The sequence below is a fragment of the Alternaria infectoria genome (assembly GCF_024043175.1).
Source record: "Alternaria infectoria strain BMP 0036 chromosome Unknown scaffold_26, whole genome shotgun sequence".
NCBI lineage: Eukaryota > Fungi > Ascomycota > Dothideomycetes > Pleosporales > Pleosporaceae > Alternaria > Alternaria infectoria.
In genome coordinates, this window is record NW_026250715.1 from 186,909 (window position 1) to 207,201 (window position 20,293).

Below are 20,293 nucleotides of genomic sequence, written 5' to 3' on the forward strand. Positions count from 1 at the left end.
GAGACGACCAGCTGTGGGCGTGGGGATGCGACCTTGCGACGCGGTCCTAATCTCCACCGGAAATCGCAACATCACTAACAAGCCCGAAGATAAGCCTCGCAGCGACCCACGTCCACGGTCCGGGCTGTCATGGTTATTTCCAGGTTCCACAAGCCGCATGTCCTAGAAGGAAGGCAGTAGCGACCTTGCACCTTCTTCCCGGGCAGCCACCATGGAGACCAGCTGGTCCATGCCATGGGGGTAGTCCGGAGAATACCTCTCTCGGCAGAAGAGTTCGATGCGAGCTTAGCGGGCCGGCTAGACCCCAGCTCAGCAATGTACTCATTTGCTTTTCGCCAGGTCATGGCCGCTCGAGACGGTCACCTGGGCATGGTATCAGCGCAAAAGGGCCTGTTCGCGAATCATATGACGGGGATATTGAAACGTGGGCGTTAGTCCGTGGAGGATGCCGCATGCTCTCATGACAACATCTCGATGTGTGCACGCTGCGTGTTACGGTTTTTGCTTTGTTAAGTTTTGGAGGTTCGTTGGGCGAAAGTTAATCAACCCCACGAGTACGCGTATCGTGATCGAACGATCTTGGCGACGCTATTGGAGAACGCGCAAGCCTCTACGGAGTCGGACTCAAAGAGATGGGAGGGACGGAAAGGGGGATGCGAAATGTTTGATTCCAAGTGTTGTTTTCCTCGCGGGTAAGGACACGATGCCGAAGAAGGCATCGTACTGCTACAGAAAATCATGCAACTCTGGCTCGGCATCTTTCACCGCATCCACCGACATGCTCTCTCACAGATCCGACAATAACAATTCCCGCATCTTATCATACTGCGGACTCCCGAGTCCCGAAGCCATATCCCATCCCGGACCCGCTGGGAAGCCATCCATACCGCCTTCCGGATTATATCTCACAACAATGTCATTGAATATCTCCGGATTGTCGTATATGTCCCAGTTCAAAGTGCCAAGTGGTTCTTTGCCATCCGCCAATCGCTCGTCATTGATCATATTGATCATGCTGGCAAAGCCGGGTGCAGAAGCCGACGCACCACTCACAGGTCTCGTGGTATTGAGAATCACTACTGGGTAGTTGACGCCAATGACTGCGACATCTGGGTATGCGCGACCTGAGCGATTATAGCGCCCTTCTCCGTATGCCGGTGCTGAGTTGGAAAGCCAGCCCGAGACAGCGTCGTTCTGGTAGCTTGGGCGGGGAAAGACGTTGGAAAATCCACCGCCGGAAAACGTGGCTGCCATTTCGCCGCCGGCAATGGTACCATCTTGCAATGTTGTGGCGCCGACGCAAAGGACCTATTGGAAATGAGTATAGCTGCAAAATGAGATTGAAAGGACGAATGAGTGGATGCTTACATAAGGGCATGTGCAAGGGAATGATGGTGGGAACTGCTGGTCGGAAGACCCAGCGCCAATATCTCCTGATGCGGCAACGATGGTGACGCCTTGCAACCCCAGCTTCATGTACTCGTGACATTGGCGTTCAAGGTAAGCACGAGAGAGCTGGCTCTCCAAAAAGCTGTATGATATGGAGATGACGTTGCTCATTGGCGCACCTCCGCATGGTCCGTTCTTTGTGCCTTCTCCTTCATCGTTTTCGGGGAATCCCGGGCCAAGGTACTGCTCGTTGCCGCCCGGGTGGGTACAGTATGTAGGATCCTAGCTACGTTAGCTGTTGCTGCGTCACGTGGAAGATAGCAAGATACTCACCAACGCGTCCAGAAATAAATCGAAACCGTTAATAAACTTCGACTGGCCAATTTGATAGAATCGTACCTTTTGAGGGTAGATGATGGAGGTCGAGGCCTGAACGTCCAAAGCAGTCTCACCTGTCTTGTCAGCTTCTGCCAGAGACAGATCTCCGGGTTTGCCACCATAAACGTAAACGGATTCTGGCTCAACATCCAGGGGAATCCGAGGGGACGTCCAGTTTCTCAAGTATTCTTTGAAGTCTGGAAGATAGAGATAGTTACCAAGCCCGAAAATACCAAGCTCATTTCCGGTATTGTTGTGACTGGCAATGGGAACGTTGTACAGAGCGCGGAAGCAATGGACAGTAAAAAAAATGTGACAGGTCGACAGGTCATCCGCACCACCATGGGTAGTGATATGATCAGCAATAGCCACGGGCTTCGTCGCTGTTTGTATATGAGCCATTGGACGTAAGCCGTCGAGCTGTATTGTGGGCGTGATGTAGTCGACATGTTCGCGAACGTGCTGTGGAAGTTTGTAGTCATCGCATGCCATGCGAAGACCGCCGGATTCCTTTTCATGGAAGTTGTAATACTCCGTATGAAATAGGTCCTCAACCTCACCAACAGTGGCTAGGAACATGATCCAATCCCGTCCTACGTACTGTCAGTTCTCATTATACTCGGACACGATAGGTAATGACATACTAGCTGAGAACGTGATGCGACTGTCCTCGACTCCAGCTGCATGGAGCCAGTCGAGAGTCGCGTTTGTGGTTGTTGGATGAGGCTCAAATGTACTGTGGACTCGCTCAGCCGTCCAGCGCTTTCCTATATGATATGTAAGTATATCACATAAACGACGAGTTCAGGTTTACGTTACGGAAGTTGGGTGAGGTTCGATTATGCATATCTTGGAGTGAGAGTTCGCCGTGCTTCAAGTTCTGCTGCTTCAGCGCGATTCGCACCGGCAGTACTGCATCCCTTGATGCACGTGAGTCTCTATCCCAACCTATCGGGTCCGCCTCTCGCTTCTCGTGGACGACGTGAGAGCCAACTGGGAAAGCGGCAGCTATGGTGCTGAGCCAAAGGAGGAACACTACTAGGAAGCGCATCGTTTCCAAGATGTACTGGGTCTGTGTTAAGTTGTGTAATGTTCTGTAAATCTGTCTCAGTCTGTGTGACTTTGTATGAGTTGTGATGAGTTTGAAGAAGAAACGAAGGTGAAAGTGCAATTCATCTTATACTACTCCAGGTGATTTTTTTCATGCTGATTGTAATACTGTACCTTGGTTTACAAGATCGACTACCATAGTACTACGATGGCAAGTTGTGAATGCCTTGTTGGCGATTGGTCATTGCAATACCACGGTACCCCTAAGCGAAAAGCTGGATAGCCATATCTTACGGTGTGTATCCAAAAAAAGTTGATAGGGCTACATTGCCCTAATATGTCTCAAACCTTACGTTGTTGTAGTAATGTAGGCTCCAGAGCACCTGTTCATCCATGGTTATGGTCACGCTTATGGTCAGAGCCCACAACGAGACACCTCAAAAGTTTGAACGAAAAAGTTATTAGATAATAGAATGATTAGCACGACCACGATCTCTGGCCGGGGCAACGTACCCGCTGAAGCGATAATAGATTCATTACAATAACGCTATGTACGAGCTGACCACTGCTCTGTTGACGCCCAACAATGTATGCCAACATAATGTACCCATAGGCACGATGGTCTGACCCAAATCAGTATATACCGAAGTTTAGCAGCAACCGCCCCAGCCCTGTTGCTTTCCCTTTTTACTCGCGTCATTCAGGTTGACGCCTGCCCTATTCGCCCCGCCTCCCGGCCCCTTGACTCCACTCCTTCGATCGTTCAAGTCGTACTTGCCAGCTTCTATATTTTGGTATATCCGCTCTGCGACTTCCAAAAAGGCTTGTTCCACACCCTCTCCGCTCTTGGCGCTCGTCTCGACGTACTGCATGACGCCATTCGCTTTACACCACTCCTCAGCCTCTTCTTTTGTGACTTGTCGCTTGTTCGCGGCGTCCGAATCAGTTACGGTAGACGACCCCGCGAGATCAGACTTGTTGCCCACGAGCACCACGACGATGCCTTCCTCGGCGATTTGCCGCAAGTCGTGCAACCATGACGTGGCGGAGAGGAACGTGTTCTTCCGCGATATATCGAATACTAGCAGCGCGCCCGATGCGCCCCGGAAATAACTTCTCGTGATGCTCTTGTACGTCTCCTGACCTGCTGTATCCCATAGCGAAAGCTTCATGTGCTTTTGCTCCTGCTTTTGTTTCGACGGCGATACGGGCGCTTGTGCTTGTGAGGATTTGGAGGGGTTGTTGATGCTCAGGGAATGCGATGCTGGTGGGCCGACAGGAACGATGCGCGATCCGAACTCTACGCCGATAGTTACGTCGTGGTGTGGTGAGAAGCGGCCTTCGCAGAGGCGAACTGTTAGCTGGGAGGCGTTAGCATGGAGGCCCTGGGTAACGGGGATGGTGTCGCATACACTTGATTTACCACATCCTGAATCGCCTAACGATACGATCTTCGCTATGTAGTCCCACGGCTGCGCCATGGTGCTTTGTGACGCCGTGTGGCTGGTGTAGCAGTCGACCCGAGGTGCAGGCTTAGGGCGGTGGTCACAGCAAATCCAGTAGAGGTAGATGTATATGTATAGGAAGACGGTATTTATTGTTCAGAATGTATGTAGAATAAAGTAGTTCGCAAGTCGAAGCTTTGGGTGTGTTTGACAGGAAGCCAGTTGGACGATAGTGAGCGAGTGAGATAGGTCAGGGTCCCGGCCATGCGGTCATAGCTCGGCAGCTGCTTGAGCCACAGTTGGAGGATGCAACCCATGGCAAACGTGAAAAGCATGTCGCAACTTACTTTGCGCAAGCTTTGGCCGCATCCATCTTGCTTTTCTCTGTAGCTTTGATTGATTGCCACTATGAAACATGAGGCTGACAAACATGAGATCGGAGTGCCTTGACTCGGACGGCCACTACGAAGGCAAAATTACTTCGAAAAGAGCACGACTAGAAGAAGATAAAATTGTCTGCAGACCCGTAGAGACAAGTTTACCGAATGCTTTGCATGTGAGGTGGAGCAGTTCTGGGGGCTAGGAAATAGCGCGTGCCTTGCATGTTCACGAGGTACGTGAGCCCGACAATCGATAACCCGACGCGCTGGCTTGGCACGATGATGAGATGAGCGACCATCACTCCAGCGCAGCCGGCCGGCCACTCAACTCACTCACCACCTAGGCGGGCTAGAGCTCCCTGCTGTCCTATTGCTACCGCCCTACCACCGCCATCTCTACCATCTCCAGCTGGCCACTGCGCACTCTGCCGGCCTCCAGCTGCATGTCTCTTAGGCTGCGTCATCCGCGGCTGCCTCTTGTACTCCGGTACCCTTGCGCTCGACCGCCTCACGACCGCTGACCTCGCACCTGAGCCACCTTCGCTTCGGGACTCTCCTCGCGATAGATATACCTGGCCGCCATCGCCGAGCTCAATAGGCACATATACATCTATCGCGCACTTTATCTATCATGTTCTCTGAATGTAAGTGGACCTGGTGCCTTATCGGGTACATGTGACAGATCCGCCGCCTGTGTCTTGAGCAGCTTATGGACTCGCGTGACTGACGTGCGTGCTCCCCAGATGCATCCAAGTTCCTCTCCCAGTCTCAGTCGCGGCTGTCACTGGGCCAGCCCGAGCCGACTTCAACCCGCAACGCCCCCGACAGGCAGCGCCCGTCCTCGCGCGCCTCCCAAGCTTACCTCCAGCGTCGCAACATGCCCAACCCATACAACTCGCAGGCCATGAGCCGCTTTGCCTTCGCTTCACGAACATCCAACGCGCCCGCGCCACTCTTCTACTCCGCAACCGATGACTTTCGCGAGGAGGACGACCATGCCGAGCATGACAGGGACCTAGCAGACCAATACGCGCTGCAACGCTCGCGGCGGCAGTTTGGCGCAAGCAATCTATCCGAGTCATCTGAAGTCGATGATGAACATGGCCAAAGATCCGATCATACGATAGGTGCGGACAGGGACGAGAATGAAGCTCCCGGCTATGGTCTGGGGAGAGGGATTAAGAGCTCCTGGAAGGGCGACAAGCCAGCACGTGGGAGATCGACCGTTATCAACAACCCAGAAGACGAGGAAAGAGAGTCAAGTGTACCGCTCTCTGAGACTACAGATCGCAGCAGCAGAGGGAGAGGCCACCTCGTAGATGTGGAGCTTGATTCCACGGATCGGGGGAGCATAGAAGAGTTGAACCGAGACGAGCTCCTGGGTCACCAGGACGAACCACCGCCACCCTTCCAACAGTTTCGCAACATGCCGAGGCCGAAGCGCGGTCGCAGCCCACTACGAAACACTCTACCGATACCGCAGGAAACAGACGAAGACACTCTGCTCGAACACCCACGCCCAATAAGTCCGGATCGCCAGACCGTTCCCGACGACGTACCAGAAAACCCCACATCGGCGCCACGACACAACTTCTTTTGGGCTGAGCTCTTCATAATCGTCCAGTGTGCCATCTTTGGCACATGGATCATCTCTTTTCTCCAAGAGTCGCCACCGAACAAGAAGAACCCACTGGGCGACACAATATATACTGTCCTGCATTCGTCGTTCCACCTCATTGGTGTGTACACACTGGTTTCGGTCATCGTCGGAGTTCTATGGCTCTCGCTACTTCGGTCCTTCGCTCGGCCCTTGGTGCAGTTAATGTTACTGGCGGTACCAGTGATATCGTTTTCCTTCTTTGTATACCCTTTCGCATCAAGCTTCAAAGGGTCATGGCATGGCGATAGCGTACAAGACCGGCTGATGCGCTGGCTTTCGTTTGGGCCCTTATGCTTCGCTGGGTTCTGGGTGTACACCATCTTCAAGGCACGACATTCTTTAGACAAAGCTACAGGCATGTTGGAGTTCTCAAGTGAGATCCTGAGAGCGCAATTCCCACTGCTACTCGTGGGTATTGCAACACTAGCTGCTGTGATACTCTGGGCGTGGATATGGATCCTCATGTTCACACGTCTATTCCTTGGCGGCCATTTTGCTAGCAACAAGTCGCGATGGATCATTGATGCTAGTACGTGGTGGCTTGGTGTTGTATTCTTCTTGGACTTTTTCTGGGGTTTGGCGGTCATTGCGGGTGTGCAACGCGCCACGACGGCAGCCACGGTATCTCAATGGTACTTCCACCGCAACAGCGTACCTGCACCCGCGGCTAGAACGGTGGTCCAAGCCTCACTCAGTCACGCGACCTACACCATGGCCGGCACGATCTGTTTGTCAACACTGATCTCACTCCTGGTCCGCCTTCCCCTCATCGTACTTCCAAGGCGACTGGCGGGTATGATTGGCATGTGCGCATATTCAGTCGTGCCGACGCCTATCGCTGCATTGACGAATCCGCTTACCCTGACCTACGCTTCCATCCACGGTGTGCCTCTCAATCAAGCAGCGCGCGGTCTGTCACAGATGAATTTCATCTCCGCTGCTTCGCCAACCACAACTCTCGGCCCATCCTCATTCAAGGACCATGGCCGGCCATCAATTCAATCATACCGTCTGGCAAAATTGCTTCTCCACGCCATCCGCTGGGTCATAACGTTGTCTCTTGGTTTCGGTGGATGGGTCTCAACTGCACGCATGCTCCAAGTCGGCGGGTCTGTACCATACAAGGGCAGTCTATACGCATACGTCGTGGGTCTCATCAGCGCGGCAATCGGCTGGGGCGCTCTAGGCGCTATGGAAGGAGTTCTGGGTGGTATCCTGGACGCAGTGCTTGTGTGCTGGGGTAGTGAGGTAGGAAGCGACGGGCAAGGAGAGGCTCGGTACTGTGTTGACGCCGGACGGTTGTTCGGCAATGAGGTCACTGGCCAAGGTCGAGGAAGATACGAAGTCTAGAGCATGTTTTTCGTTTGCATCATTGGCGTTTCAGCACCAGAAGAACCTGGATAACAGATACGGTTATGGCGCTTGGGTATACCTATCGTTCATCCTTTTCAAATCGCTTTTGCTATCGGCATTAGCATTCGTATAGTTTTATTCAACTGAGATTGTTACGAAACTGTCCTGCGTATGCTACGTTTTCGAATCACAGATTCTGCTACAGGTATTACCCACATGAGCGGTCGCACGTGAGGCACGGCACCCAAACTGAATTGCTCTCGTCATCTATCTTAGACCTAGCTCTGGGTTCGGGAATGGGCGAGGAATGAATGACGAGCTTGTGTGACGTTCAATCGCCCATGCACATGTGAGTATTGGGCCAAAAGCACAGAGCTGCTTAGTCAAGGTCATCGTACGAGGCGCACGAGTACCTGCTATGCCAGTTATAAGAGTGGGAAAATGCGCAATTCTCGTGTATGGCCGTACACTCTTGCGTGGCAGATCAAGACCATAAAGATCAAGCATACGTGTCATATCTTGAGAAGACGATGTACTTGCTAAACCAAAATCGATTATCGAGGAACGTTTCATGCGTCAAATCTTATGCTGAGCGCGTTTGGCTCAGGGGATGGTCCTTGTCTCTATGTCTCCTAGTGCCTTCGCACCAGTGTACAGCAGACTCATAGTAGGAAGCATCGACACCTAGAATGAAGTGACTATTGAGAAGACAGTCATATCATTAACAGTATAAAAGGCCGGCGGTGGTTTTTGGAAGTATCTTCTTTCTTCATCAACCAGCAAACTCAACAATTCCCCAGACTCAATCAACTCAGCAACTCTATACACGGAGAATCAACGTTACAACAATATGGCTTCACCTGAGAAAGATTACTCGCCCCAGCCGTTCACGGAAGATCATCTGCTTTGGGTGCTGAAAATGGGTGTTGACCGCAACAACCAGTCAGCCAGTCACGAAAACATTCAGCTGGTGGGTGTGTACTGCAAATCAGCGAACGACGAGAAGACTCTACAACAGGACTTGTACGATTATTGTCACGGCGACAAGGTTGCCGAACAAAACGTGGTCAAGCACCTGCCACAAAACAACCAATCTAAGGCCAAGGTGGTCGATTGCGCTGTCGAGGACTCTGCCAATAGAGTTGCTTTCTACATCAAATTCATAACGGAAAAGAACGCTGTTGTCGCAGAAAAGCTAAGGGGGTTAGCCGGATCGGACTCTGTGGCTTTGTACACAGTGAGGGGACGATCTATCAAAACACTAGCCAAGGCAGACAGTCCCAAAGGCATCGGTGAAGATATTTATGTCGAAGATAACAATAATGGAGGCGATGACAATAACGAAGAGGAAATGGTCGACGACGATGAGGAAATGAGTGACGATGAAGAAATGGTCGACGAGGAACCGCCTATCCAAATAGATGCAATCAAACTGCTCGGATCACCATATCTCAATGAGATTGTTTACACCGGCGGAATTGAGTACTATATTGGAACCGTCATCAAGACTTTCCTCGATAAAAAAGCTGCCATTTTGGAGATCAGGAAGCAGACTGAACCAACGCCTGGTGAACCTGAGTATAGGGTTGGACCCGCGGATGCTAAAGGAGTTATTGTGGCTATGACGGCGGGAAATGGTAATAACTATTTCAAGAATATGTCTTGGGTCACGAAGGTGGTTGCGAGTGGGTCTAAGCGGGCGGATGATTACACTCTCTCTTTTAAGGACTAATGAGGAACCGCACCATGTGCTTGTATAGGCTACAGCGGTAGATGTATTAAATGTGGACTCCTATCAAAACTTTAATGTGCAAGCAACAAATGAAAGTCTGTATGTGATGTCTGGTATATATTTGTAGATGACGCGCGGTGGCTTCATTCGGCTAGCGCGAAGGCTCGCCAACTAGCTTAATCCATCCCTGACAGTTCCGACGTCCATCCCAACTACACCATGACCGAACCAAATTTACAACATCACGATGCACACTCACGACGTCATTTCCATCATCTAATCGGCGACAGCTACACCAACAGCATACATCGGATCGAGAGATACCGAAAGCCCCACCGGACTGCACACATTCGGGAGTGAACAATGCGTTTCATCGGGACGCTGTGGGTACCGCTGCCGTTGAGCCATGAATCTTCTACCTGCGAGGCTGGAGTCAGCTACCACTTCTTCACACTGTCACTTCGATATTTGAATCATAGCCCTGACTAATGCGTGCGTACGACGGCAAAGCGGCTGCCTCGGATGTACCCAACACGGTTCCGTCATGCAAACAAAGAAAACACGTCTGTGCCTGACAGTGATGTGACACATCTGCTGAGTCGAGCGGACACGATGAGCATTGACCTAGATCTAGGTGTAAGTTTGTGCGACGCGGGTTGAAGCCCGAATCTTTGAGAGCCGGATCGACACCATGGGTTCACTTATAGCAACCAAACATCATTTCAACGACTGATTAGGCTCGTAATTCCTGGGAAACATGGCTTAAGATCGTTTCAAATAGGTGTAGCCACAGTAAAAGATTATCTACGTTGCCGTACGTTCGGCCTGGACCATGTCCTGTACAAACTATGTAGCACGTGCAGTGAGTTGCGAGACTAGCATATGACTACTGACACTTTACCAGTCATGATATGACTCCATCATGAGTTCGAGTAGTAGCAGACTCATAGTTTGGAGAAGTATAAAAAGCGTAGATATCTTAGGAGATCTCACTACAACTCATTCACATAACTGAAGCCTACTTCACCATAGTCTTCCATCAAACTACTTTGTAATACGTCTTCAAAACGAGAGCTAGCCGAGTGTCAAGCTTATATATCCTCAAGATGGCCAGTCAGCAAGCATCGGTAGCCAATGCCCCATCTTTTATCATTATCGACCACGTGGGACGACCATTGAACAAAATGTCCCTCACTGGAGCCTTCCGCATTGGCGCAGACGACCGAGAGAGTGAGAAGAAGCGCTTTGAACAACATATCACCGAACAATACCCCGAAGCCAACAATCATGCCGCTGAGACGGGCGAAGAATTCCGAAATCGTATCCATCGCGCTTGGGACAATCTTTGCAATGCGCCCGCTTCCGTTCAGGAACTTGCACTTTGGTCTGACGAAGAAAAGAAATTCCAGGACAATCAGCTACAAATCAGTTTGAAGCAACAATTCCAGGAGGGCCGGGGGCTTGTAGAAGAAATGCAAAGGCTAGTCGAAGTTGGAAAGACCCGGCCCCGAGAGATCTTCAAAAGGGAACAACCGGACTTGAAATTGTACACTGTTTCTGTCAAGATAGTACCGGAAGATAAGACGCTCTATCCCGATTATTCGAATTTCCCGACTGCTGCCGCGTGGGCTCAAAGAGATGTGCGTATGGATCGTTACCGCGAGTTCAAGTTTCAAGGAATGCGAAATGAAAGCGTGGAGCTCTTCTTGCAGAAGGAGGCTGCTATCAGTTACGCGAAACAGCTGAGATGCGGGCATGAGCTGGAAATATTCGATATAGATCCTAAGCTGGTCGATCGGGTGTCAAAGGAGGGTTCTCTGCAACAGCATCGGGCGATCAATGAGGCTAGTCCTAAGACATTGGGTGAGCCTCGGAGGGTGATCATGCTCAACCATACCCTTGTGTACGTTGTATCAGCATCACAGGTCTAGCCAGCTGGAAATATGAGACTCCGGAATACTGGCCGGTCGAGATGTACGAATGGGAAATTCTGGAGGGATCATGATTCATAAATAAAACATGTTTCTATGCTTGCACTACCATATGACAGGATGCATTCGACCTTACAGAATAGTGATATGGGCTTCATAGCAAGTGATAGAGTTCCATTTCGAACACATGCGAGCTAGACCAAGTACCTTCTACTTGTCTTGGTTTCATCCATGCATGCAACAAAAACGACAAACGCAGTCTGCTGAGAGCCCAAGGCTCTGGCGGTAGGGTGCGCTAACGATACCAAGGTACTCGGTAAACGGCTCGGAGTGGCACAGACAGAAGCTGAAAAGGTAGCTTGGTGACTTGCTTCCCGTCGTCCATGAAATGCAAGACGAAATCACTGCATTGCATCGTGCATTTTGGAAAAGAGTTCGTCATATTGCCTGTGTTCGCTGCTGGAAAGAGAGATCTGTGAGTGGCATCTCGGATACGTACAAACGAAGAAAAGAATCACTTTACTATCGTTTAATAACGTGTGAAGTATTACAGACTGTAATTGTTGAACTTGCTGACGACGTTCATGGCTCAGGGATGATGAAAGCGGATGCGTACCTAGCTGAATCTCCAGTAGGTTTCTGTGTTGGGGAGGTATTACGGAGGTCTGTGTGCGCGTCGGTGCGTGCCCAGGTGACTATCAAAGTTGAGTCATCACCTGGATAACGATATGTATGAGTAATATTCGCAAGTCGGCTTTTAATTTCCACTTTTGCACCTATCGTACACTCGGACAAGTTCAGCAACCTTCATACCCCCACAGGAACGGCATGACCTTCTCGTCAAATGGCTGTCAACAAAGACCTCAACCCAGACAACCTTGGAAGAAACTCGTTAACTTAGAGGCAACCTACCGCACGAAGACCGATCTAATCCGGCCCTACTCGATAACCGACCACGGTCTTGACGCAATACGGAAGCGTCTCTTCAAACTCTGCAAACTTAACATCGAAGGAATGAACAAATTCCTACTTGCAAATATCAGAGATGACACCAACTAATTGGACTTCAACTTACAAGCTCTCAACAAAGGTCTGACTTTGACGAGCGATCAAAACGGCTTACCTTTTTTGGTCCGCAGCTTGCTATCCTCCAGCGCTGAAGTTGTGAGACACATCCGCAAAGAGGAAGAAACAGGAAAGAAAGCGGTGTTACACATTGCTTACTCGTGCAGCATGCCCCCAAAACTGTTGATGAGCTGGCATGAATGCTTTGCGCCATACGGAAAGGCGAAGGACATACTGGTTTGGCCTTGCAAGCAGGGATGGAATGGCGTTGACACTCAGTTGAGCAGCTATCGCGCTCAAGCCTCGTTATTGTTAAAAGCAGGCGAAGAAATGAGGAAGCTAAGCCAAGCCATGCCAGACATGCCAGACATGGTGGAATGGCTTGACGAACATATGAGTGTGCGGCAGGTCATGGTAGTTCTGAAGGTTGTCGCGAACGATGCGAATGGGTAGTTGGCAATTCTCGTGGGGGAAGCCGTCCTAATGATACTACCTTTGAGTCAGCGAAGCGGTGTCATATTGAAGTGACTGTGGCAATGACCCAATCCATGACTGGGAGTGTTGCAACTTATTGCCAGTGACTCACGTCGTTGATATATAAACTGAGAAGCCTCTGCTTCTCAAACCCTCATAACACAAACATCAAAGACACGAAAGTACCTCACAATGTCAAACTCCCCTTCCACAGCGGCAACGACGAGCCTGTCCGGTAACGATTACTTCTGGGTGCTGCTCCACAACTTCGACGGACCGCGAGGACAGCACGGGCATCGGTTCCTTGGTATCTTTGGAAATGAGGATTCTGACAAAGTCTATATGAAAGAATTTCTACATTGGCTCTGCGAGAGCAACGAGAAACTCATCCAGGCCAAGCAGGAGATCGACTCTACCATAGAGGAGTGTTATCTCGGCGAGGACGAAAGGTATCAGATCAAACTCGTACCAGATGGCAAACCGGCCGAGAACACGAAGCAGTTAGCTTTCGAGATCCGCAAAGGATGTGGAGTACAATCAGGCATTGCCAAAAGACTCAAGAACGAGGCTCCACGCCCACTATACCAGTGTCGATCCATCATCTTCAGGCCCCACCCCACAACGATATATCCAAACTCGAGGCAGGATCGGGAAAAGTGGACAGGGCGTTCTGTGCTGCCTGGCATGAAGAATTTCAATCACGGAGAGGATATCGTTACTTATAGGTTTGCAAAAAACGCTATGGAGTACGCGCGCTCGAAAATCGTGAATTCACTGGGTAATGCGGGCGTGAGTAAGGTCGAAGCAGAGTATATGCACGGCGGGTGGATCGGTATTGTGCTGGACGGTGAACATGTGAAGATGATGGTAGTTGTGAATAAGTGGGAATGGGACGATTACGTTAAGGAATGGCGTGTGGGGTCGATGAATGGTCATGAAGAGACAGACTTAGATAGTTGTTCTGAGTCCGAAGAAACAGACTCAGAGAGCTCTTCTGAGCATGAAGAAACAGACTCACAGGGTGATTCGGGGTATGAAGGGACAGACTCACAAAGTTCGTCTAGGTGAACGCAGCCTATCTCTGCATAGATGTTGAAATCAATGTATATATAGCTCAGATTGCTTCCGTGGTGCATTGCGTGTGCTTCTGCGATGAACTTACACCGTGCAGGACATTCGGACAACTGTTTAGTAACGATATGGACATCGTGATTCGAAAAGGAATGTGATTGATAGAAGCTCACGTCGAAGATGTCCGGTCGGGGTGCCTGCGTCATGGCTCGGTTGGTGGCTAGCGCGAGTCGACGCGTAGTGAAGCGGGACCCGATCAACACGGCTACTGCAGCCCAAACACGACTCGGCGCAGCGAACAAGCAACACCAAAGCGCCCCAGGCTCCATGGAGTGCCCTGCCCGCCAACATGTCCTCCCGCAACGTGCCCACGATGAAGTCGCTGTCCGGCGCTGATCGCCGCTCCGTCAATGCCAACTACACGTCGACTGCGCGACCCCGCGTCGCTTCTGGAGAGGAACTCGACCGCCGCAGCTCCACGACGGCTGCGTCACATGCCAGGAAACAGTCAGCACCCATGCGCGCAACAGGCGCGACTTCGGGCGAGCGTCGCGTAGAGAAGAAGGAGGTGCGCGAGCGGGAGACGGAGATCAGGCGAACAAAGAGCCCGTTGAAGCATGCCAGTGAAAGCAGGGCGAATGCGCGAAGCCGCTCAGAGAAACTCCCGCGCGACGTCGACCGACCCTCACGCAGCGCCGCCTCGCAAAAGTCTATCCCCGAAGAGCCCCAGATGCCGTGGGAACCGCAGGCTTCTTTGATACCACACACGACCGCCCCGCTGGCGACGCGCATCTCGATACCTCCGCTCGCATCCACCGCGCCTATATCGCTGCAACCTACACCGCTTGCAAAATTATCGCTAGAAGCGCAAGAGAAGGCTATACTGGAGGATCTGTTGTTTGTGTTCATGGGATTTGAGGGACAGTACATTCGATTCGGCGATGGCTACAATCCTCACGAAGAGAAGGAACGTCTGGTAGGGCCACAGTTTCGCCTGATGCCCGGCCTGGACCCTAGTCTGAGGGATTTGACCAAGTCGATGCTGAAGACTGCGACACACTACATTGCCGTCGAGACATGCGTCGAAGTGCTCAGTCGGGAAGAGTACGGTGCCGTGAACCATGCGTTGTGTGCGGCTGTACGACGGTTGCTCAAGGACTACCTCATACTTGTCGCCCAACTCGAGCACCAGCTGCTGACGAACGAGTCCTTCACTCTACACGTATTGAGCCTGCATACCAAACAGACTAGCCACATGCTCTTCCAGCTCTACACCACCGGGATCGAGCTGCTGAAAGCTAACGGCATCCTGGAAGACGAGAAAGACGAAGACTCGGCCGATGATGACAGCAACGACTTTGAAAACATCTTGGAGTCGTTGCGCGAAGGAGGAAACGCCGCCAAGAAGCTTTGCAAAGGTGGAAGCGTGCTCGGACTTATCACCAAGCGGCTATCGTCCATGTCGGGAGATCCAGCGGCTCGCGCACTACTGACTACACTACTACGAGAGGCTAGCAGACCGTATATGGCGATGTTGAACGAGTGGCTACATCACGGCGGCATCAAGGACCCGCACTCTGAGTTCCTGATCAAAGAGCAGAGAAGCATCAAGCGAGAAAGATTAGACCAGGATTACACAGACGAGTACTGGGAGAAACGATACACAATACGCGATGCACTTGTACCCCCACAGCTTGAAGCCGTCAAAGACAAGGTGCTCCTGGCAGGAAAGTACCTCAATGTCGTAAGGGAGTGCGGAGGCGTCGACGTTAGTAAAGTCGTGCAAGACGCGCCTACCAGCTTCGACGATCCGCGCTTCCTAGACAACGTCAACTCCTCATACGCATACGCAAACTCATCCCTCCTCAATCTGCTTCTCACTACACACCAACTGCCGGCACGGTTACGTTCACTAAAGCACTACTTCTTCCTCGATCGCTCCGACTTTTTCACCTACTTCCTCGAGATGAGCGAGCTTGAGCTCAAGAAACCAGCAAAGCATGTTAACGTCGGCAAGCTGCAGTCGCTATTGGATCTCGCCACTCGACATGCTGGATCAGTCGCTGTGGAAGACCCATACAAGGAGGATATTAAGGTTCAGATTAACGATACTGGACTCACGAACTGGCTCATGAAGATTGTCAATGTCCAGGGTCTCGACCAAGATGCTGCCACCGCTACGTTATCCAACTACACACCTGCGAATTCGGCGCCGATCACCGACGACACAAACATCACTGGATACCAAGCGCTAGTCTTTGACTACGCCATGCCCTTCCCGCTTTCGTTGGTCGTCAGCAGAGTTACTCTCACTCGTTACCAATTACTCTTCCGATATCTTCTGAGTTTGAAGCACCTCGAAACGGATCTAGCCAAATGCTGGGGTGAACAGGGCAAGAACGCCGCCTGGAAACACCGGTCCAAAAATCCGCGTATCGAACAGTGGAAGCGCCGAGCGTGGACACTGCGAGCACGCATGCTGGTCTTCGTCCAACAACTAACCTACTACTGCACATCGGAGGTCATTGAGCCCAACTGGGCATCCTTGATGTCGCGGATAAGCGAGGAGAAGAAGCAAGACGCAAGGGCCAAGGGCAAGGCAACAGAGGATGAGAGCGGTGGACCTCAAGTGAAGCGTACTGTGGATGAGCTGATGCAGGACCATGTTGACTTCCTCGCAACTTGCTTGAAGGAATGCATGCTTACTAACAGTAAGCTGCTTCGAGTAAGTCAAACAATACTATTACAGCCTGTATGGCTGCTAATCACCTTCAGATCAACAACAAAATCATGTCAACATGCAGCATGTTCGCATCCTTCACCTACTCTCTCTCCCGCTACCTCGTCACCGGCGATCCGGACCTAGTCGCCCAGGTCAACGCTTCTTTCGCTCCTCCTCCCGCTAAAAATTCGAAGAATCCTGCTGCTACACTAGTCGCTTCCACACACCGACCCACAACGCAGTTCGTATACGACCCCCAGCGCGTCGACAAAATGTTCGACATGCTAGCCAAGTACGAGGAGAACTTCACCCGGCATCTTAAGATCCTGCTGGATACGCTTAACTACCTCGCTGCTACCGAGACAGTGGTCTTTCTGAGTCTTTGCGCAAGGTTGACGAGTGCTGGAGAAGGCTTGAGTGGCTTTCAGGTACCGATGGGTATGGAGGGTATCGCCTAGTAGGCTTCGGCCTTGTGGGCATCAGGCGTTGTTTCATGCATTGCATTGTTCTGGGTTATTGGTATGGGTTAGGGATTCAGTCTGCAAGGCGCCAAGCGAGCGATACCATAGTTGTTTGGAATGAGACGCAACGAATTACGGCCATAAGCTTCTCTAGTCTTGACAAGTGCAGCATCGCGCGATGTGTTCGGTGTATGAACGAGGCATTCGCTCATATTCGACGTAGTTGTCAGTGTCTAAACTACACGAACGCTTCTAGTACGTCTTGAATGGACACCCCTTGTCAGCACTCGAGCTCTTTGTCTTCTCTTTAACCAACTTCGTAGTGAAATCCATCAACTGCTCGCCCAGCTTCTCATTGTTCGCCAAGTCACTACCCGGTTCCCGTATCGCAGGCGGGCAAATGTACTCGCCAGTACCCTCTGTCTTGGTCGCCGCATACATGGTGCTTACGCAACCCTCAAACTGCGTCTTCTTGAACGGCGCCATACCAACGCTCATAGCGTAGCCACCCAACGGGTAGGGCTCGTGGATCATGTCGACCGACTGCCGTGTCTCGACGAAACCGGGGTGTGTGGCGTTGGACAAGATGTTGGGGTGCGAGGTAGAGAGGTGACGAGCCAGGTAGCGTGCGTAGAGGATGGAAGCGAGTTTTGTGCGGCCGTACTGTCCCATAGCGCCGAGATCTTGGTTGAGCTCCTCGAGAGACTCAAACTTGACGTCCTTGGGCGCGCTCTCGTGTGCGTTGGATCCGAGTTGTACAAGACGGACCTTGTTGCCCTTGTCGGCTGTCGACTTGATCAAAGGCAGCAGGTGGGAGGTCAGAACTACATGGCCCATGTGGTTGATTGCCATGTGGAGATCAACACCGTTCTTCGCGAGCTGGTATGTCATGATACCTCTTGCGGCGTTGTTGATCAGGATATCAATTCGGTCTGTCTTCTTGGCAATTTCGAAAGCGACCTTGCCGGTCGCTTCCCAGTCCGAAAGATCGCACTTCATCCATTCGACTCTGCTGGCCTTGTCCTCGCCCATCTCTTCCTTGATGGCTTTGAGTGCATCGTCGATGATATCTTCGCTCATGGAGATGATGAAGAGCTTCTTGATGTTGTGTGAGAGGAGGGTGTGTGTGCATCCGTAACCAATTCCTTCTGAGCCACCGGTCACAACGGCGACCTTGCCGCTGAGATCGGGCACTTCCTCGAGCGAGAATCGCTGGTCTGCGGGTGCGAGATCATGGGCGCCAGATACGACTTTGCCGAGGTTCTCGGCAATGGCGTTCTTTACTGACTGCATGGTGGATGATGTTTCAACTGGGCCTTTGAAGCGGTCGTTGTTGTTCGGAGGTGTTGATGAATAAGCTCTGGATGTAGTCGAAGTGATCCTAGCAGCGGATACGCGTGGTAAGGATGATGTAGTTACAAAAAACGACTTGCAGCAACGCAGGGAGACGGCACCTCTAAATAACTTAGTAGACTGCATGGTTACAGCATGTGTCACAGGACAGCAGCAACCATCGTATTAGCACAAGATCTGAGGTCATGGTATACCGTGACGAGCCGCCTTCCGCGGAGCGAAAGCAGCCAATGCCATTTTGTCTTGATGTCAGCACTTTTTCCTTTTGGCGCGTTCCTGGATGTTGTGGAGCTTGCATCGGGAGCGGATCGTTGATGATCTCGTCATGACGCGTTGATGGACGCCTGCATGGCCGGCGTGTTGGTGAGGCTGGAGGTCTGGAACTATGACGTGTTGGGTATAGTGGGGTGGGTGTTATCGATAACGGCGCGAGTTCCGAGGTCAGCTTCACGCGACGTTGAAGGTCTCCTAATCGAGTAGACGAGAGCATCGTCGCTACCCTCATCCACGACACTATGGTAGGAACGCTCAACGGATACAGGGATCTCAGGTATGTATATCCTCAATTGGAGTAAGTGCGTCCGCAGAAAGACAGCAAACGCAATGGCTCCTTCTCAAAACCGCAAGCTGTGTAGTGAATGCGAGCGATTGGAAAGCGACGCAAACCCAAACATTGCTGCGGATTACCAAAACATCAATACCACCGTTTTATTGCTGTCAGCTGCAAACCCTCACCGACCGAGAATGTTCAAAGCAAGACCGGGAAAGAGCACTAACATGCGGCAGACTGCGATTTCACATTATCTTCACCCAGACCGGGCCGCCATGATCTCATCAGCAGACCAAGCCGCCTCAGCCGCGCGTGAGCAGAACGCCGCCAACCCACCGGTATTCGAAAAGCCGCCCACGAGCACGACGCCTCTCCCGCCCGATGTGGCAGCCGCTCGCAAAGCCCGCATGAACGCCGACTTGATCGGTGCCTTCAAGAGCACTTGCCCGCCCGGCACAACCCCCTACATAACAGGTGTCGGATTGTATACCCACGTTGAAGGCGCACCACTCCAGTGTCCAATGTACCCCGACGAGAACCCGCAGCCACAGCCCGAATTCTTCCCGATTAGAATACCAGAAGGTCGAGGCAACGAGAGCTCACAACCGGACGAAGAGGTCCAGAAGCTATGGAATGAACTCGAGCTTGCTGTCGAAACAGAAGAAGAATTGATTGCTACAACCGAACTTGGGCTTAAGGAGCTCAGGAAGAGGTATCGTGCTCTTCCTCCTCCTAAAAACTCGCGGTCGCCGGTACAGCGCGGTCAGCAGCAGCCGGAGGTGACGCAGGGAGATACAGCAGCTCAGGGTGGTACAACAACGAGCGCGGGAAGTATGAGCGCTCCGAGCGCGCCCACCAAACCGCGCGGCCAGTCGCTAGCTAGCGTAATGTCTACTCTTGCGGTAGGAAATGAGAGTTCGGGCAAAGGAGATACCGAGGTGGAGCGAGGCAGAACGACAACCACTAGATCTACTACGGGCTTCTACGCCCCCGATCCACGCAGACAGGGACGATGAGGGCGCGATAGGATGATGGCAACTCCACCACAAAGCACACGGGGTCATAACCGAAACTGGCTATCAGACTGACATTCTTCTTGGTCTGCCCTAATTTCCCCTGCACCGTTAGTGTCAGTCTATCATGGTTTTGACGCACTGGACTTCGAGGCTGTGTGTATGTTAAACCCATCGCATTGATGCTCTCATGCTTCCAAGCTAGGCAAATCCTTCATATACATGATTGAGATGCTAAAGCAATATACGTACCTCGCTACATCCAT

General features: G+C 51.7%; 9 protein-coding genes across 9 annotated transcripts; 6 read left to right on the forward strand and 3 right to left on the reverse strand.

Moving 5' to 3' along the window:
- Window positions 1-786: 786 nt before the first annotated feature.
- J4E92_009694 (uncharacterized protein) lies at window positions 787-2,818 on the reverse strand (the record flags this gene model as incomplete). Its single annotated transcript, XM_051501037.1, has 4 exons — window positions 787-1,308; window positions 1,369-1,671; window positions 1,723-2,360; window positions 2,587-2,818. The coding sequence occupies 4 exons, from the start codon at window positions 2,816-2,818 to the stop codon at window positions 787-789; spliced, it is 1,695 nt and encodes a 564-aa protein (XP_051348768.1).
- A 649-nt stretch (window positions 2,819-3,467) lies between these two features.
- On the reverse strand, window positions 3,468-4,298 carry J4E92_009695 (uncharacterized protein; the record flags this gene model as incomplete). Its single annotated transcript, XM_051501038.1, has 2 exons — window positions 3,468-4,115; window positions 4,230-4,298. 2 exons carry the CDS (start codon window positions 4,296-4,298, stop codon window positions 3,468-3,470), a joined length of 717 nt encoding a protein of 238 aa, XP_051348769.1.
- A 975-nt stretch (window positions 4,299-5,273) lies between these two features.
- J4E92_009696 (uncharacterized protein) lies at window positions 5,274-7,652 on the forward strand (the record flags this gene model as incomplete). The annotated part of the gene is made up of 2 exons (XM_051501039.1): window positions 5,274-5,286; window positions 5,386-7,652. The coding sequence occupies 2 exons, from the start codon at window positions 5,274-5,276 to the stop codon at window positions 7,650-7,652; spliced, it is 2,280 nt and encodes a 759-aa protein (XP_051348770.1).
- An 853-nt stretch (window positions 7,653-8,505) lies between these two features.
- On the forward strand, window positions 8,506-9,387 carry J4E92_009697 (uncharacterized protein; the record flags this gene model as incomplete). Its single annotated transcript, XM_051501040.1, has 1 exon — window positions 8,506-9,387. The coding sequence occupies one exon, from the start codon at window positions 8,506-8,508 to the stop codon at window positions 9,385-9,387; it is 882 nt and encodes a 293-aa protein (XP_051348771.1).
- A 1,184-nt stretch (window positions 9,388-10,571) lies between these two features.
- J4E92_009698 (uncharacterized protein) lies at window positions 10,572-11,318 on the forward strand (the record flags this gene model as incomplete). Its single annotated transcript, XM_051501041.1, has 1 exon — window positions 10,572-11,318. The coding sequence occupies one exon, from the start codon at window positions 10,572-10,574 to the stop codon at window positions 11,316-11,318; it is 747 nt and encodes a 248-aa protein (XP_051348772.1).
- A 1,731-nt stretch (window positions 11,319-13,049) lies between these two features.
- J4E92_009699 (uncharacterized protein) lies at window positions 13,050-13,925 on the forward strand (the record flags this gene model as incomplete). Its single annotated transcript, XM_051501042.1, has 1 exon — window positions 13,050-13,925. One exon carries the CDS (start codon window positions 13,050-13,052, stop codon window positions 13,923-13,925), a length of 876 nt encoding a protein of 291 aa, XP_051348773.1.
- A 352-nt stretch (window positions 13,926-14,277) lies between these two features.
- Window positions 14,278-17,108, forward strand: J4E92_009700 (uncharacterized protein; the record flags this gene model as incomplete). The annotated part of the gene is made up of 2 exons (XM_051501043.1): window positions 14,278-16,653; window positions 16,704-17,108. 2 exons carry the CDS (start codon window positions 14,278-14,280, stop codon window positions 17,106-17,108), a joined length of 2,781 nt encoding a protein of 926 aa, XP_051348774.1.
- A 255-nt stretch (window positions 17,109-17,363) lies between these two features.
- Window positions 17,364-18,404, reverse strand: J4E92_009701 (uncharacterized protein; the record flags this gene model as incomplete). The annotated part of the gene is made up of 1 exon (XM_051501044.1): window positions 17,364-18,404. One exon carries the CDS (start codon window positions 18,402-18,404, stop codon window positions 17,364-17,366), a length of 1,041 nt encoding a protein of 346 aa, XP_051348775.1.
- Window positions 18,405-19,289: 885 nt separating this feature from the next.
- J4E92_009702 (uncharacterized protein) lies at window positions 19,290-20,030 on the forward strand (the record flags this gene model as incomplete). The annotated part of the gene is made up of 1 exon (XM_051501045.1): window positions 19,290-20,030. One exon carries the CDS (start codon window positions 19,290-19,292, stop codon window positions 20,028-20,030), a length of 741 nt encoding a protein of 246 aa, XP_051348776.1.
- Window positions 20,031-20,293: the final 263 nt, after the last annotated feature.